The sequence below is a fragment of the Gorilla gorilla genome, chromosome 8 (genome assembly GCF_029281585.2).
Source record: "Gorilla gorilla gorilla isolate KB3781 chromosome 8, NHGRI_mGorGor1-v2.1_pri, whole genome shotgun sequence".
Lineage (NCBI taxonomy): Eukaryota > Metazoa > Chordata > Mammalia > Primates > Hominidae > Gorilla > Gorilla gorilla.
The window spans coordinates 61,663,647-61,680,325 of NC_073232.2; the positions used below are offsets into that span (position 1 = coordinate 61,663,647).

The window sequence follows — 16,679 nt, forward strand, 5'->3', positions numbered from 1 at the left end:
TTTCTGTGATTATTACAGACTCTAATGTAGCAAATAAATAAATAAAACATAGTTTTCTCCTGTTAGCTACCTACACCAGCAGGTATAATTTTATTTGCTTGACACATGGAAACAAATTGCAGGCTTTATGAGTATAACCATTTTTTAAAGTTTTCCTTAAGAAAAAAACCATAATGTTTTTCAAGTTGTAAATCATAACATTCAGAATACTCTTTTGAAGCATTAAAACTATTTTTTGTTGAGACCAATAAAAATTTTTACCAAAAGAAACAAATATTATGGGTTTTAATGATACAATTTTTAACTACAGAGGAGGAAATATTTCTTTTTGCTAATACTACCCTCTAGTGGAATAATGGGCAACAGAAAAGAGCATGGTTTTGGAGTGCTGAGTGTGTCCTTAATTTACTGCACAAGAGAACATTTGCACAGAAACCGATTGATATACATTTTTGTTCAGATGTCCCTGAGCATAAATACAGTGAACTATTGATTATGCTTGTTGGAATTGCATTTCAATACATTTCTCCTCTTGAAATAATGCATTGTGGAAAAACTATATGACTAGCTGCATTTGTAACCACATTGAAAGATTATAACCCCAAAGTATGTACAACGTGCCATAAAAAGAAATACTACTACAATAACTACATTAATTTATTCTTCATCCTGTCAATAGAAAATAAAGGGGGAAGAGAACCAATCTTTTCATAGGCTTCAGTCATTTACAGTCTTAGGTGTGTCTAATCAGTTTGTGAATCACTGTACATTCAAGTTAGAAGGTGAATCCAATGAATACTTCCCAAGCAAATAAAAAGTTCATCATATTCAACACTGTGAACAGCTGTGTTGACATAATTGGAAAAGTATATACATTTTTTTTGTTTCTGAAGAATCAAATTTTCCAAAAAGTACCTTGTGACATTAAGGTTTTAAATATCCCTTGAGAATAAAATAAAGAATAAAATTTTTAAGAACATAATGAGCTCATTGGAAACTCATGCATGGAAACATTGCAGTGTTGGGCTCCTTCCTTTCTAACCTTCAGAAGTTACAATTTAGGGGTGCTAAAGGATTTCCACACCCTTAGTTACCACATCCACTTATTAAGTTAATTGGCACTCTTGGAAAGAGCACGAAAATGTGTGAATGCTAATGTTTTATATATTTACTCCCTGCATGGAGCCTCAAGATCAATACCCTTCACAGTCCTCATTATAGAGAACCAAAACTTCTCGGTTCATTTACTTGTTCAGATTCTAAAGTCCATAATTTATTGTAAAAATATTTTTCATAGAAGAGATTGTGAATACTATATTTCAAAACAGAAGAAATGATATCTTTTATTTTTCAGTTTTGTGTACAGTTCAAGTTCTCCTATTAGAATATGCAGGTTTATTCATATTGACTACTCAGAACTCAACTCTGTGGTGAATATAAAAGGAAGCATTGTTTGATAGTAAGAAATAATTATTCTGACTTCTTTGCAAAAAGAGAAGTTTGAGATCTGTTAATTTATGTGTTTCCAGCTTAATACTGTACAGGAAAATTGTTGTGTCTAAGCAAATATCAAAGAATATGTAGAATTTTTTAAATTTTGTTTTTACTAGCAAGTGAGAAAAAGGTGACTTGAAGGAGAAGAACAGATAATTAACAAATTTAGGTTTCAGTTCAAATATGTTTGACCCACACTACCCAAAACACGGTAGGGTAAGGATTATTAAACTATTATAAATAAATAAATCTGCCATATGAATAAGCATTATTTATTGACAAAAGATTATATACAATTATCTATAAAAGATAAAATGATTCAGAAAAAAATGGTCTTCCTTTCAGGGGACTTGATTTATTATTTTGGCCCTGACAAGTAGATTAATTTAGTCAAAGTTACTAGCCTATCTGCAGATCAGTATTTTTACTAGCCTAATGGCAGTTAAGTGGCACAAAGACAGGGACATCTTTTTCTTGAGTCACAACAGTATCTTCAGTGCCTCGCACTGAAGTGCTAAATATCTGGTGAAAGTGGGAAATACCTGATAACTATTTATTTAATGAACTTGACAATGCATGAATAACAATGCATATATAGCGCCAAATTGGAAAAGTAAGATACATATAAGTTGCTCTGAAAAAAATTCAGTAAATTAACATTGTTTTCTGTGTATAAATATATCTAATCTTAAGTGTCATTATTTTAGTGCACTGCAGAGAAAATCTCCTTTTATAATGTAAAATGGCAACAAAGGATATTTCACAGTTTGTATCTGAAATGTTCTAGTCATAGTATTGTGCTAAGTATATAAAATAATTTACATTGCTACAAAGACATATAAAGAGCATTTTAAAAAAATCTTTTACGCCTGCTTCACAGAATGTAGCTTTTAAAGAAACTTGTTCTTATTTTCAAATGTTAAAATTTTACCTCTTACCATTAGAAGTTAGAAAAAAATTCAAGGGTCACTTCAGTCTCCAAAAGGCATGTTTTTGAGGGTGAAAGACTTTATTCCAGTGGAATGGCCTTCAGTTGATATCCACACATTAATATTGTATGAGAACTCTGGCAGTTTCCTCTGAGGTGCCAGTCTGAAATGAGAGTAATGGAATTGAGAGGATGGAAGGCTGACAGTGGCAAATGAGTTGTGTGATATGAAGACTGGGAGTCAATCTAGTAACTGTATCCCTAACCTGGTTTCAACTGAAGTACTTAACTCCTAATTGTGTTTTACAGGATATGAATGATTATCCTCCTGTCTTTAGTAAACGAATATACAAAGGGATGGTGGCTCCGGATGCAGTCAAGGGTACACCTGTCACAACAGTGTATGCTGAAGATGCAGACCCTCCTGTAAGTAGAAGGCATTGATTAATATTCTGAACTGTACTGAGAAAAATCCTTAACAATCATAAATGACCGAATCACAAGACAGCAAAAGTAGTCTCTGTAAATTTCACCCTATTTATTCATACATTTTATGTTCTTTTGCTTATTTCATCCACAGGTACAGAGCATATTTCAAATGACTATTATTGAACCTAGACAATAAAGAATATGCTTTTTGTTTTTCTAGAATGCACAATGTACTAATTACTAATTTATCTAACAATGATAAATATATATGAATTGTCTCCATTTGTAAGCTTCACTTAATCTGGATATGTTTTAAATTTATGTATTTTCCACTGTATGCATATATGACTATTTTGTTAGCAAACTCCAAATCAACATATCACATGAAACTTATATTGAATGTGTTTATTTTGGTAAATTAAAAAGCTTAAGATTGCTTATAGAAAATAATTTACATTCTTTTATCATACAGAACTTTACTTTTTTGAGATCTCCCAAATTATCTTTCAAGGCAAGATTATAATTAAAATATTATAGTGAGAGTGATAAAATACCATATATAATTAGTAGTATACATATAAAAAAGCTTTCTATAAATACCTTGTTTTATAAATATTAATTATTATCCTGATGATTTAAATTTTTCTTTGAGTGGGCTCACACTGTAAGTTGGTGGCTGATAAATTTTAGAAAAATACAAATAAAAGCTAAATGAACTATTTTAGAAGAGTAAGAAAATAAAATCCTGAATCTTATAAGTGATTGAGAAGTTCTGTGTTCTATTGCTAATATAAATAGTATTTCTTTTAATGCTTGTATTTAATTAAAAGTGAATGGCCATCATAACATTTTTCAGCTTCGATTTGGACAAGTCTTATAAACTCTATTGTGACTATATGGAATCAAAATGTATTAATGTTAACATGAAAGTGGTGGGCTTTAATTCAGAAGCTCCTTTTCTTAATTGTGTTAAAATGTCTTTGAAACTGCTTTATTGTGCTTTGGGATATATGATAGGCAAAAATTTCATAGACTTGAACCCATCAATAAAGATAGTGAATGTGAAACTGGCAATTTTTCCGTTTTTTAAGTACATTGTAACATGTACAATTACTTTGAAATTAGGAATATGTATTCAATTTTATTCAACATATGTGTTTTTAGCACCAACTATATACCGGTCATTGTGGCAACCAGTTTTTGCTCTCAAGAAACTGAAAATTTTATAGAAAAGACAGAACTGCAAATAGAAACCATAACACTCTGTAATAAATGAGTGTAAGCAAGCACAATACTAACATACATTTTAAAAAAATTTTCATCAGCACAGAATTTAATATAGAGTTTAATGGCGTTAATGATGAGAGATTAAAAGTCGTGCTATTTTTCACCTACACGGGACAGACCTGAAAGTCTTCGTATAGACAGTAAATTTCTTACTTCCCCTTTGGTAGTAATGACTGTGGTGCCTGGCTTGGCATTCAGAGCGCATCCACCAAGGTGCGAAAAGTTGTCTTGGTCTGTTGTCTGTTCTATAAAGAAGATAAATTACTTATCGTAAGTATTTATCTAAAGAGAAAGCTCTGTTTTTACACTTTGAAGCTCTTTTAAATAAAATTGCCAGATTTAAATTTCATATTTCTTTGGAAGAGGTTTTCAGTTTTACGCTCCCAGTAGTAATTTTTAGCGTTTAATAATTGATACTGGCCTTTCATTAGATAGAAAGTGGATGCCAGTCATTCCATTGAAATACTGAATCTATTTATTTCAGTTATTGAGTATATATTTATCAGACTCAGTTTTGCCCCTTGAAACACCAACAATCTTTTGATATAGTTATGATCAGAATTGAGCTTTTGAATCATTGTTGCAAATTGGGACCCTTAAGTGAGCATAGTTGCAATTTGGTTGCACCTACACGAATCCTAAGTAAAAGCTCAATTCCATGAACGTTTTTGAAATTACTATATTACATAATTACTTTTTTTAAATGTTATGCTTTTTACCCTTATTTTTTGTTGGTACCATAAAGACAGAATAATTATTATTCAGATAGGCTTGCCAAGTGTTTTCTACTCTGTTACTGTTATAAATGTTTATTAATTAGAAGAAAATAGTTTCAATTTCATATTCTTCAGGGATCCTATGCCACTACCTGGGGCTGTAAGTATCTATCTTAACACTGTAGGTTTATTTAATAGTCTCTCTTCCAAACTAGAATGTAAGGTCCTTGAGGACAGGAATCAAAACTTATTTCAGTTTGTATTCTCATGTCTAACTCTAAGCCTGCTACTTACTAGTCTGCCAGGAAACATTTGTTGAATAATTGAATAGGTGAATAAATAAATGTTTATTCTGTATTCTTCAGGATTGACAAAATGTGCCAGACTTTCAGAAATTTAATTTTGTATTACTGTAGAAAAAATTCTTAATATCTCCAAGACTTAGTTTGGCCATGTAAGGGCTATGAGAATTAAATGATTGATGTATATACATGCTCAACCAGGCTTCTGCCCCCGTATATATTAGGTATTACTATTATTAAGCAATAATAATTTTCATTTCTAGAGGTTGGCCACATCGTTTTCAAGGTATCCTGTTTCTTTTGAATGAAGTGAGAACCACTCATTTTAAACTATAAAATGACAACACCATAACTTTTTGAAATATCAGAGAAACCGGAAAAACTCTGAAAGCCAGAGAGAGCACTATTGTTGAATACAAAATAAGAATTATAAAATACATGTTTTGCAAAACTGAAGTGCTCCAGAGGGAGGAAAAACATATTCCAGGAACTTTTCCCCCTACTGAATTAAAGCTGAGAGGATCTCTTTTTTCCACCGTGCTTTCGTGATAGCATTGACATTATGTAGTTCACATAAGACATGAATAGTGAATGACTGATCATTTTGGAAATTAAAAATGGCTAACCTTTTATTTCTTTTCACCAGAGACGTTTCATTCCAAAATTTGACAAAACAAAACTGCAGGTGTAATGTTTATTTGCATAGTTTTGTTCTTTTTGAAACTGCATTTATGAGGAGATTTTGGGGAACAGGGTTAAATTGTGACAGAATAGTCTTTTGTGAGTATGTGAACATGGAATAATTGGGATAAATAAATAGGGTTTATGTTTCATCTTCACTTCATCTCCAAGAAGTGAAGCATTATTTGTACCATTCCTTATATTTTATATATTTTAGGAATTTATAAGGTTCTTGTTTAAAGTAGGGTAGTAATTGGAACATGTTTAACATTGTCTCCGAAATTGGTGGGTTCTTGCCCTCACTGACTTCAAGAATGAAGCCGCAGACCCTCGCACTGACTGTTACAGTTCTTAAAGATGGTGTGTCCAGAGTTTTTTCCTTCTGATGTTCGGACGTGTTTGGAGTTTCTTTCTTCTGGTGGGTTCGTAGTCTTGCTGGCTTCAAGAGTGAAGCTGCAGACCTTTGCAGTGAGTGTTACAGCTCTTAAGGCAGCACGTCTGGAGTTGTTCATTCCTCCCATCCAGAGTTGCTCATTCCTCCCGGTGGGTTCATGGTCTCGCTGGCCTCAGGAGTGAAGCTGCAGACCTTCACAGCGAGTGTTACAGCTCATAAAGGCAGTATGGACCCAAAGAGTGAGCAGCAGCAAGATTTATTGCAAAGAGTGAAAGAACAACACTTCCACAGGGTGGAAGGGGGCCCAAGCAGGTTGCGGCTGCTGGCTTGGGCAGCCTGCTTTTATTCCCTTATCTGACCCCACCCACATCATGCTGATTGGCCCATTTTACAGAGAGCTGATTGGTCCATTTTACAGAGAGCTGATTGGTCCGTTTTGACAGGGTGCTGATTGGTGCATTTATAATCCCTGAGCTAGACACAGAGTGCTGATTGGTGTATTTACAATCCTCTAGCTAGACATAAAAGTTCTCCAAGTCCCCACTAGATTAACTAGATACAGAGCACTGATTGGTGCGTTTACAAACCTTGAGCTAGACACAGAGTGCTGACTGGTGTGTTTGCAAACTTTGAGCTATACACAGAGTGCTGATTGGTGCATTTACAGTCCTTTAGCTAGACACAGAGCACTGATTGGTCCATTTACAGTCCTTTAGCTAGACACAAAAGTTCTCCGAGTCCCCACTAGATGAGCTAGACACAGAGCACTGATTGGTGGGTTTACAAACCTTGAGCTAGACACAGGGTGCTGATTGGTGCATTTACAGACTTGAGCTAGACACAGAGCACTGACTGGTGCATTTACAATCCTTTAGCTAGACATAAAAGTTATCCAAGTCCCCACCAGATTAACTAGATACAGAGTGCTGATTGGTGCATCCACGAACCCCAAGCTAGACACAGAGTGCTGATTGGCGCATGTACAATCCTCCAGCTAGACATAAAAGTTCTCCAAGTCCCCACCCGACTCAGGAGCCCAGCTGGCTTTGGCTAGTGGATCCCACGCCGGGTCTGCAGGCAGAACTGCCTGCCAGTCCCGCACCACGCGTCCGCTCTCCTCAGCCCTTGGGCAGTTGATGGGACCAGGCGCCATGGAGCAGGGGACAGCACCCTGTCGGGGAGGCTTGGGCTGCGCGGGAGCCCAGGGGGGTGGGGGGGTTTTGGCCATGGCGGGCTGCAGGTCCCGAGCCCTGCCCCGTGGGGAGGCGGCTGAGGCCTGGTGAGAATTCGAGTGCAGCGTGGGCGGGCGGGCAGTGCTGGGGGACTCAGTGCACCCTCCACAGCTGCCGGACCGGGTGCTAAACCCCTCACTGCCCAGGGCCGGCGGCGCCAGACGGCCACTCGGAGTGTGGGGCCCGCTAAGCCCACACCCACCTGGAACTCGTGCTGGCCCACAAGCGCCATGCACAGCCCGGGTTCCTGCCTGCACCTCTCCCTCCACACCTCCCTGCAAGCAGGGGGAGCCATCTCCAGCCTCAGCCAGCCCAGAGAGGGGCTCCCACAGTGCAGCGGCAGGCTGAAGGGCTCCTCAAGTGTGGCCAGAGCAGACGCCGAGTCTGAGGAGGCGCTGAGAGCAAGTGAGGGCCACCAGCATGTTGTCACCTCTCAATATGAACAATTTTGACCAACTTTCTTTTATATATATGTATATAACATATATATATAACATTGTGAGAAATATGTTTTATATATATATATAACATATAAAACATATATATAACATATATATATATAACATATATATATAACATATATATAACATTGTGAGAATTATGTAGACTTTTAAGACTTCTTTTTTCAGGCTTTAATACTGATTTATGAAATAAATATGCTCCATAAAAATTCTTGCAATTTTTAATAGTTATGGACTTTAAAATCAGTTCCCAAATACTTAGTATTTTCACTATACTTTTTCAGAAAGTATATATATAAAGAGAAAATCATTACAACTGTGAAGTATTTTATTTCCCTCTGTTGAGATTTTGAGAACTATTGTAGCCTTTGAGAGCTTAGAAGAGCTACCTGAGGAATTATTTGCAAAGGGGTTTCAACACCCATCTGTCATTCAAGGGTACATTTATTGATCTCTAGAGAATGTAAAAAGATGGCCAGTTCTTCTTTTCTATAATGTATATCTGTGTTTTATTAAAATGTCATGATGTTACCAAACATGCTATGTAATTATGGGCATTTCCCAATGCTTAACCCTCCAAACAGTCATTCTGTTACAATCTATTAGCAGAGGGTGCTAACAGTAGAAAGAAATTAACACTCACGTAATTTGTTGCTTGCTTGCTTTGTATGCCGCAGTCAAAACTCTTCAGGACCAAGAGTGTTATAAAATTGTATTTTTCCCTCCAGATAATATAGTTTTTTGGTATCATTTTCAATTGATATCACTACTGATTTATTTTTCATGACTCACCACATACTGGCTTGTGTTGTTAGTCTGTATTGATTTAGATTATTGCTAACAATGTAGCAGAAACTCTGATTTTTAAGATCAGCAGCTACTATGATTTCTCACCCAGGAGCATGAGGAGGGAATATACACAGCTCAGTGTTGTTGTTGCTTTTTTTCCCCTTAACATCAAAGCTGTTAGGGAAATAATCAAGAACTACTTTTACTGTGAATGTCAGCTTGTGACATGCTATAGTCCCAGCCTGACTCCCACTGGTCTCAAATACTTAATTAGAAAGAAGGTACACCATGAAACAGTTGGGGCTTGATCTTTAAAACAACAATGGAATATAATTAGATTTGAAAGTGTAAACGGGTATAAAAGGGAAGGCTTAGTGAAAAATGATTATATTATTAATAATACTTGAAATTAATATTAGAATTAACAATTCAGATGTAAATAATGCTCTTTTAATTTAGAAATTGTCATACTTACCAGAGCTAAAGGGGCATTTTTCTTTTGTTATAAATGGAAATGTGTGTAAAATGTGTTTGTTTCAACCTTTAAAAAAGTGTCCTTCAGATCCCATAATGTGTTACTAAATAAAACTAAAATCTAGCCTGAAAAATCTCCATACTCAGATACTTAGCAGGTAAACAGACTAAAAGCCTAACTTTAGTAGCAGGTTTCCCTGTAACAACAGCTTAGTCTCAGCCAATTCCAGTAGGTATACTTTAACCACTCATAGGCGGCCAACTGTTTAAACTTTGTTTAAGTAAGGCAAATGCTGAGCTGTAACCAATCCAGCTTTTTCTGTATCTCAGTTTTAGTTTTTGCACATCACATTTTTTTCCCATAGATGTTTGACCTTGCAACAGTGCCAAAGTCTCTCTGAATTTTCTTTGATTCTAGGGGCTGATTTGCAAATCATGTTTTTTTTCTTTTCTCAGTTAAACTCTTAAATTTGTCTAAAGCTTTTCTTTTAACAGTATCAATAATTTACATATTTCGGGAGTGGGGAATAAGAATATACCTCACAGGACCTGGGTCCCAACATACTTTAAACAAGACAGGTTTCCAAGAAAATTGAGTGAAATATAATAGACTTTCTCTGGGACTGGCCCGCAGACCTCCCTTATGGCTTAAATGATATTCTTTATTCTGAGTGTCTTGCCAGGGGAAATGGAAACAGACCCTCTGAAAGGGTATCTTGGCTTCTCATGACCTGGATTCTTGGCCTTAACACCCTCTAAGTTAAGCCACTCATAATTCCTGGTCGTATCTTTGTCCTCTTTGCAATTCATTTATTTTCTTGCATGTGGCTATGTTTGGACCGTAGCCCTACAATCAAACACAGACCTAACATAGCCTAGAGACTGTGTCACAGCCTGAGGTCACTTTTAGGCCAAATTAAATTTTAAATGATTTCAAAACATCTGAGTACGACTATCTATAGAATGAGAAAAATTGGCACCCACACCCTCCCCCATCCCTTCAGCCTCAGGTGTGGAGGATGGAGGCTGAAGGAGCTGTACCATGGGGCTGGCAGAAACCTTATCTGTTGCCCAGTTATCAAACCAAGGAGTACATGAAACCTAACGCTGAGAGGAGGCTAGAGGCAGATGGCAGTGTGAGGCTAAGGTTGCCTTCACACAGATCAGCAACTCCGTGAGAAGGACCCTAGATGATAGGTATTGAGTTGCCGCAGCTGCTTTGATTGCTTTGATCTGATGCGGGGATGATGTGGTTGCATTTAAAGAGCCTGGGATGGATCGGGCAGAAAATATCAGACTAAGAGCTTAAAAAAGAAATGTGAACACAGGAGTTACCTGAATTGAGGTTCAAACTCTGAAAGTAAATCCATTCTCTAAGAATGAAAACATAATTAGATAAGAGAAAAACCTGGAAATAGACTCTCAGAATTTGGGGATATGTCAAGGACTGATTAGTGGAAAGAGCCAGAGAAATTAAACACTGACAAGATGGAAGGGAAACCTGCTAGTAATGTGGTACAGGTGAAAAGAAGTTTTCTATGGAGAGAAGGAAATGAATGGTGAAAAACTTTGCAGACAGGGCAAGGACAATGAAATTTAAATGAAGGACCATCGTTCTGTTGATTAGGAACCCATGGGCGGCCTTCATGGTAAATTGGCCTCTGGTCTCCTGATGCTGCCTTCTTACTCTTTTAATTTTCATGTGTCTGAGGCATCTGGGGACATGACATTTATTTATGACTCACCTTTTTGTTTTTAACTCTGTAAGTTTATTTTCATTATATTTTCTTTGAAGAATTAGTCACATACATTTTAGTTAAAAATAATTTATGGTGCCTTAATTATATTTCCTAGGCATTTTTAAACAGCCATTTATATTTTCCATATTTAAACCTATGTATGACATGCAACACTCCTTTTATATTCCGACCCATCCAGTCTTAAGCTCTGCATTTGCTGCATCTCTTAGTTTATTTATGTATTCAATTTATTGAGGATACACACTTTGTAAGTTCTTATATGACACTTTTTTTTTGCTTATACTTAGAAAACTTGAAAGACTACTAGAGTCTTGAGTCAAAAGTTTTTCCCTTTAAAGCTATATAGATGATGTTTTGCTATTTTTTTATTATTTAATAAAGTATAAAGTGTGAAGCCAAATTAATGTTTCTTCATTTTTAGATATTTTAGCTTTATCTGCTTAAAAAAATCTCCATTTTTATATTGAAGTTTTTTACTAGTATATATTTAGATATTCTTTTCTTTGTATGAATTGTGTCTGGTGTATGATGGCCCCTCATATGCAAATTTATATAGTTTATCAGCTCAATAAAATTTTAATTGGTTTCAAAAGTGTGGGCTCAGGAGCAAGAATGTCTGGTTTCAACTTCAAAAACTCCCACTGACTAGCCCTGTGGCCTTGGTCAAGTCACTTAATTTACTGTAACCCTCAGTTCTGGCATGTGGAAAATGAGAACAAAAATAGCACAATTAAAACTTTATACCCCTTGAACAGCCACTCCCTATTTCCCCTTTCCCTTAGCCCCTGACAACCACCTCTGCTGCTTGAGTTTGACGACTATTTTAGATATCTCATGTAAATGCAATCATGCGGTATTGGTCCTATGACTGGCTTAGTTCACTTACCATAATGTCCTCAAGATTCGTGCACATTGTTACAAATGGCAGTACTTCCTTCTTTTTAAGGCTGAGTAATGTTCACTTGTATGCATATACCACATTTTCTTTATCCACTCATCCATCAATGAACATTTAGTCTGTTTCCACATCTTGGATACTCTTGAATAATGCTTCAGTACACATGGGAGTACAGATAGATATCTCTTAAAGGACTATAAATCATGCTGCTATAAAGACACATGCACACGTATGTTTATTGCGGCATTATTCACAATAGCAAAGACTTGGAACCAACCCAAATGTCCAACAATGATAGACTGGATTAAGAAAATGTGGCACATATACACCATGGAATACTATGCAGCCATAAAAAATGATGAGTTCATGTCCTTTGTAGGGACATGGATGAAATTGGAAACCATCATTCTCAGTAAACTATCGCAAGAACAAAAAACCAAACACCGCATATTCTCACTCATAGGTGGGAATTGAACAATGAGATCACATGGACACAGGAAGGGGAATATCACACTCTGGGGACTGTTGTGGGGTGGGGGGAGGGGGGAGGGATAGCATTGGGAGATATACCTAATGCTAGATGACGAGTTAGTGGGTGCAGTGCACCAGCATGGCACATGTATACGTATATAACTAACCTGCACAATGTGCACATGTACCCTAAAACTTAAAGTATAATTAAAAAAAAATAAAATAAAATTTAAAAAAATGAAAAAAAAAAAAAAAGATCCTGATTTCAAATATTTTGAATAAATTCCCAAAAGTGAAATTGCTGGATCATATGGTAGTTATATTAGTAATTTTTTGAGGAAACCCCATACTGTTTCTCATATTGACAGTACCATTTTACATTTCCACCAACAATGCACAAGTGTAGCAATTTCTTCACATTCTTGCTAACTTTAAAAATTTTTTTTTAAATAACAGCCATCCTACAAAGCATGAGGTGATATCTGATTGTAGTTTTGACTTTATTTCCGTTATGACTAATGATGTTGAGCACATTTTTATGTACTGTTGGCCATTTGTATGTCGAGTGTGTATTTTTTTTTTTTTTGAAAAAGTTATTCAAATCCTTTACCCATTTCTTAATTATTTGTTGTTTGTATTTCTGGTATTGTTCTAAGGATCTGCTTTCCAAAATTGTGACTGTAGTTAACAATACTGTGTGATACACTTAAAAATTTGTTTAAAGAATATATTTCATGTGTTCTAAAAACAAAAGAAATACTTAATAGGGTTGCTGTGATGTTGAAATGATGTCATTTATGTGAAACAGTTGGTGCCTACCACATAGTAAATAATATATATTAACTATCTTTTTTTATGTTTACTCTGACCTTTTTTATGCTTTAAGTCTATGAGATCTGTCATCCATATTTATATTTTGTGATCTGCTTCCTTCTCTTTGTGCTTTTCCCCTGCATTCTGGAAAATCCTGTAAAGGTCAGAGGTCCAGGAACCTGAGCATAAGTTGTAGAGAAGAAGTGGGTAGCATAAGGTAGTAGGGAGTCAGGAAGGTGCTATGCCTCTGAAACATGACCATGACAATTTTTTCCCTGCTTGATCTTTTCTCGGGGTGTGTTTATAATCTAAGGACTGGACCCAAGTATTCTGTTTTGAAGTTTCCCTTTGACTAGACTACCATTGTGGCTAAATGCTACAGCTTGTTTGGCTTCACACCTGGCTGTTCCACTCACCATGGTAATGCAGAGCCTGCCACCCCATCCTCTCTCCAACCTCAAGCCATCTTTACTACAGAGTCAAATAATTTATAAGCATTCAAGACAATGCCACTGTCAGGAACATTATATGTCATATTATGAACTTTCTAACATATCCCAGAGATTCCTATACAACTGTGATCATTAGTTAGTGTGAAGTACCCTGTGAACTTCTAGTGCAGCAGGATTTGATTAACACATAGCAAAAAGAATGAAGTGTAAGAACTGAGTGCTCAATGAAAATAGAAAAAGAAAGCAATACCATTATATAAAGTTTTTTTTTTAAGCACACAGAAGCTTCTACAGGTTTTCCTACAAAAACAATTCTTAGTAAACAACACCGAAATCTCACTGTTCTGCAATAGCAAAGATCAATATTTTTATTTATGGGTCTGTGAGGCAGCTAGGAGTTGGCTGACCTTGTCTGGGCTCATGTCTGTTCCACATATCTCCTTCTGCAGGGACACATGGCTAACCAGGCCTGCTTTTCACATAGTGAGAATAGAATCCTAAGAGAACTTGCCTAACCACATGATGACATGTAAAGACTGCTCCCGTGTCACAGTTCTTCATGTCTGTTGACCAAAGCAAGTTACATGGCCTAGCCCAAAAAATCAGAATAGGAAGTAGAAGAAAGGGGAGGGGATATTTGCTAAACTATAATACAGTGTACCATAAATGGTCTAGTTAAAAGATACTCCTTAAATGTATTAAAAAGATTGCCATTGGTGGCAAAGAGAGATAGGAAAAAAAGGTATGAGAATAAAAGAAGAGAAAGAAATGAATAAACAAATATGCCTTGAAGATCCGTCAATGATAATGTTTCATAAACTATAGGTAATATTTAACTCAAATCTGTGCCCTTGAGATCCAAACACAATAAAAATTCCTCAAGATTTACTGTATGTTTGTGCATTGAATATTATTTAAAGAGATTCTGTTATATAAGAGATGCTAGATTAAGCATGAGGGAAAACTGTCATGGTTCCAAGCCTCGGTATTTCAAACTTGAAAGGATAAAAGTTAAAAAGTCAATCAAGTAAGGCCAGGCACGGTGGCTCACGCCTGTAACCCCAGCACTTTGGGATGCCGAGGTGGGCAGATCACAAGGTCAGGAGATCGAGACCATCCTGGCTAACATGGTGAAACTCCATCTCTACTAAAACATACAAAAAATTAGCCGAGCGTGGTGGTGGGCGCCTGTAGTCCCAGCTACTTGGGAGGCTGAGGCAGGAGAATGGTGTGAACCCGGGAGGCGGAACTTGCAGAGAGCAGAGATTGCACCACTGCACTCCAGCATGGAGGACAGAGCAAGACTCTGCCTCAAAAAAAAAAAAGAAAAGAAAAAAGAAAAAAAAAAAAAAAAGAAAAGCACTTAGAGAGAAATGTTTAGGGTTCTATGAAACCAGATAAGAGGGAGCATGATTGTATCTAGAGAGTCAAGGAAGGTTCTAGAAGTGATTCTGAGCTGAGGTCTGAAGGTTATGCCAAGATAAAGTCATGTAACAAAAGAATCAGGCCCTGAAGTATGAGGAAGAACAGTAAGTTTCAAAAACCAAGGCCATTTTTTTTCAGGAGGATGGAGAAGGAAACCTAAGTTGGATCCTGCTTAATCTGGTAGATTGTGAAGACAGTGTTAAGAATTTAAGGCATAGAATATAGGGTCACTAATTACTAGCTCAGATAAGGTTCATCTCTAAGTTCCTTTGGCTACATGAATTTTTTGTATTAGGAAAGTCTGGCGGTGTGCCAAATGTCAACTTCATAAACTTAACAACTGTGTTTAAATAAATAAATTTTACAAGGAATGTGTTATTTCATACCTTTAAGGGTCGAGTTATGTTTACCTTTGAAAAGCACATTTCCCAAAACATTTAGTGGTAAATAGCCTTAAAGCAAATATTTTTTACAATCTTAAATAGCTGTGTCAATATCCTATCTGTAGAAACTGAACTATACAAACACCTTATATTAAGTGTCAAACTGCATAAGGCACTTGCCAACATGTTGTCAAAATGTATTGGTCATTCCAGGTGTTAAAAACAGGGAACAGGGAGGAAGAAGTAAAAAAAGCACAGGACTTTCTCAGTGGTTACATGAAGAGTTCTGCCTGCTGTTTTTTTTTTTTTTTTTTCCTCTTTTGTCCTTTAAGGATACCTTGACATCCAGTTAAATTCACTAAAATATGACTAAGTCACATGCCTGCAAAACGTATATATATATATTTTGTGTGTGTATATGTATAGACACACACACACCCAAACCACTTTATAGTAATTCCTTTATAGTAATTCCTGATGTTAAATCATACTTGGGAGATTGTGTGAATTGCACTGTTACAAAATAAATCAGAGTAGTTGCCACAAAGACTTTGGGAAAAAGAATTTTGGAAACCATGTCGGGGTAAAATATTTGTGTTCTTGAAAACAAATTACTTAATGTTTGTTTTTAATGATAATAATAAGTTTGGTATTCCCTGATACAATGTGATTGCTATAATTATGAAGAAATTATGAAGGAAACAATGTGAGCCTGAGTAAGTAATTTCTTGATAATTATGTGTTTAAGAAGAATGACTAAATCAAGATTTCCCCTGATACTAAGGATCTAATTATTTTAGTCCATTATATTTTCTTTTTTTTATTTTTTTTTAATTATTATTATACTTTAAGTTTTAGGGTACATGTGCACAATGTGCAGGTTAGTTACATATGTATATATGTGCCATGCTGGTGTGCTGCACCCATTAACTCGTCATTTAGCATTAGGTATATCTCCTAATGCTATCCCTCCCCCCTCACTCCACCCCACAACAGTCCCCAGAGTGTGATGTTCCCCTTCCTGTGTCCATGTATTCTCATTGTTCAATTCCCACCTATGAGTGAGAACATGCGGTGTTTGGTTTTTTGTCCTTGTGATAGTTTGCTGAAAATGATGGTTTCCAGCTTCATCCATGTCCTTACAAAGGACATGAACTCATCATTTTTTATGGCTGCATAGTATTCCATGGTGTATATGTGCCACATTTTCTTAATCCAGTCTATCATTGTTGGACGTTTGGGTTGGTTCCAAGTCTTTGCTATTGTGAATAGTGCTGCAATAAACATACG

General features: G+C 36.1%; 1 protein-coding gene across 1 annotated transcript in view; it reads left to right on the plus strand.

Annotated features, from left to right (window-relative positions):
• The window catches only part of PCDH15 (protocadherin related 15), a 1,796,064-nt gene that overhangs the window by 1,605,576 nt on the left and 173,809 nt on the right, over positions 1-16,679 (plus strand). Inside the window, exon 24 of the mRNA XM_055352068.2 lies at positions 2,732-2,848. Within this exon, the coding sequence (XP_055208043.2) occupies positions 2,732-2,848 (117 nt within the window). The remainder of the gene's footprint in view (positions 1-2,731; positions 2,849-16,679) is intronic.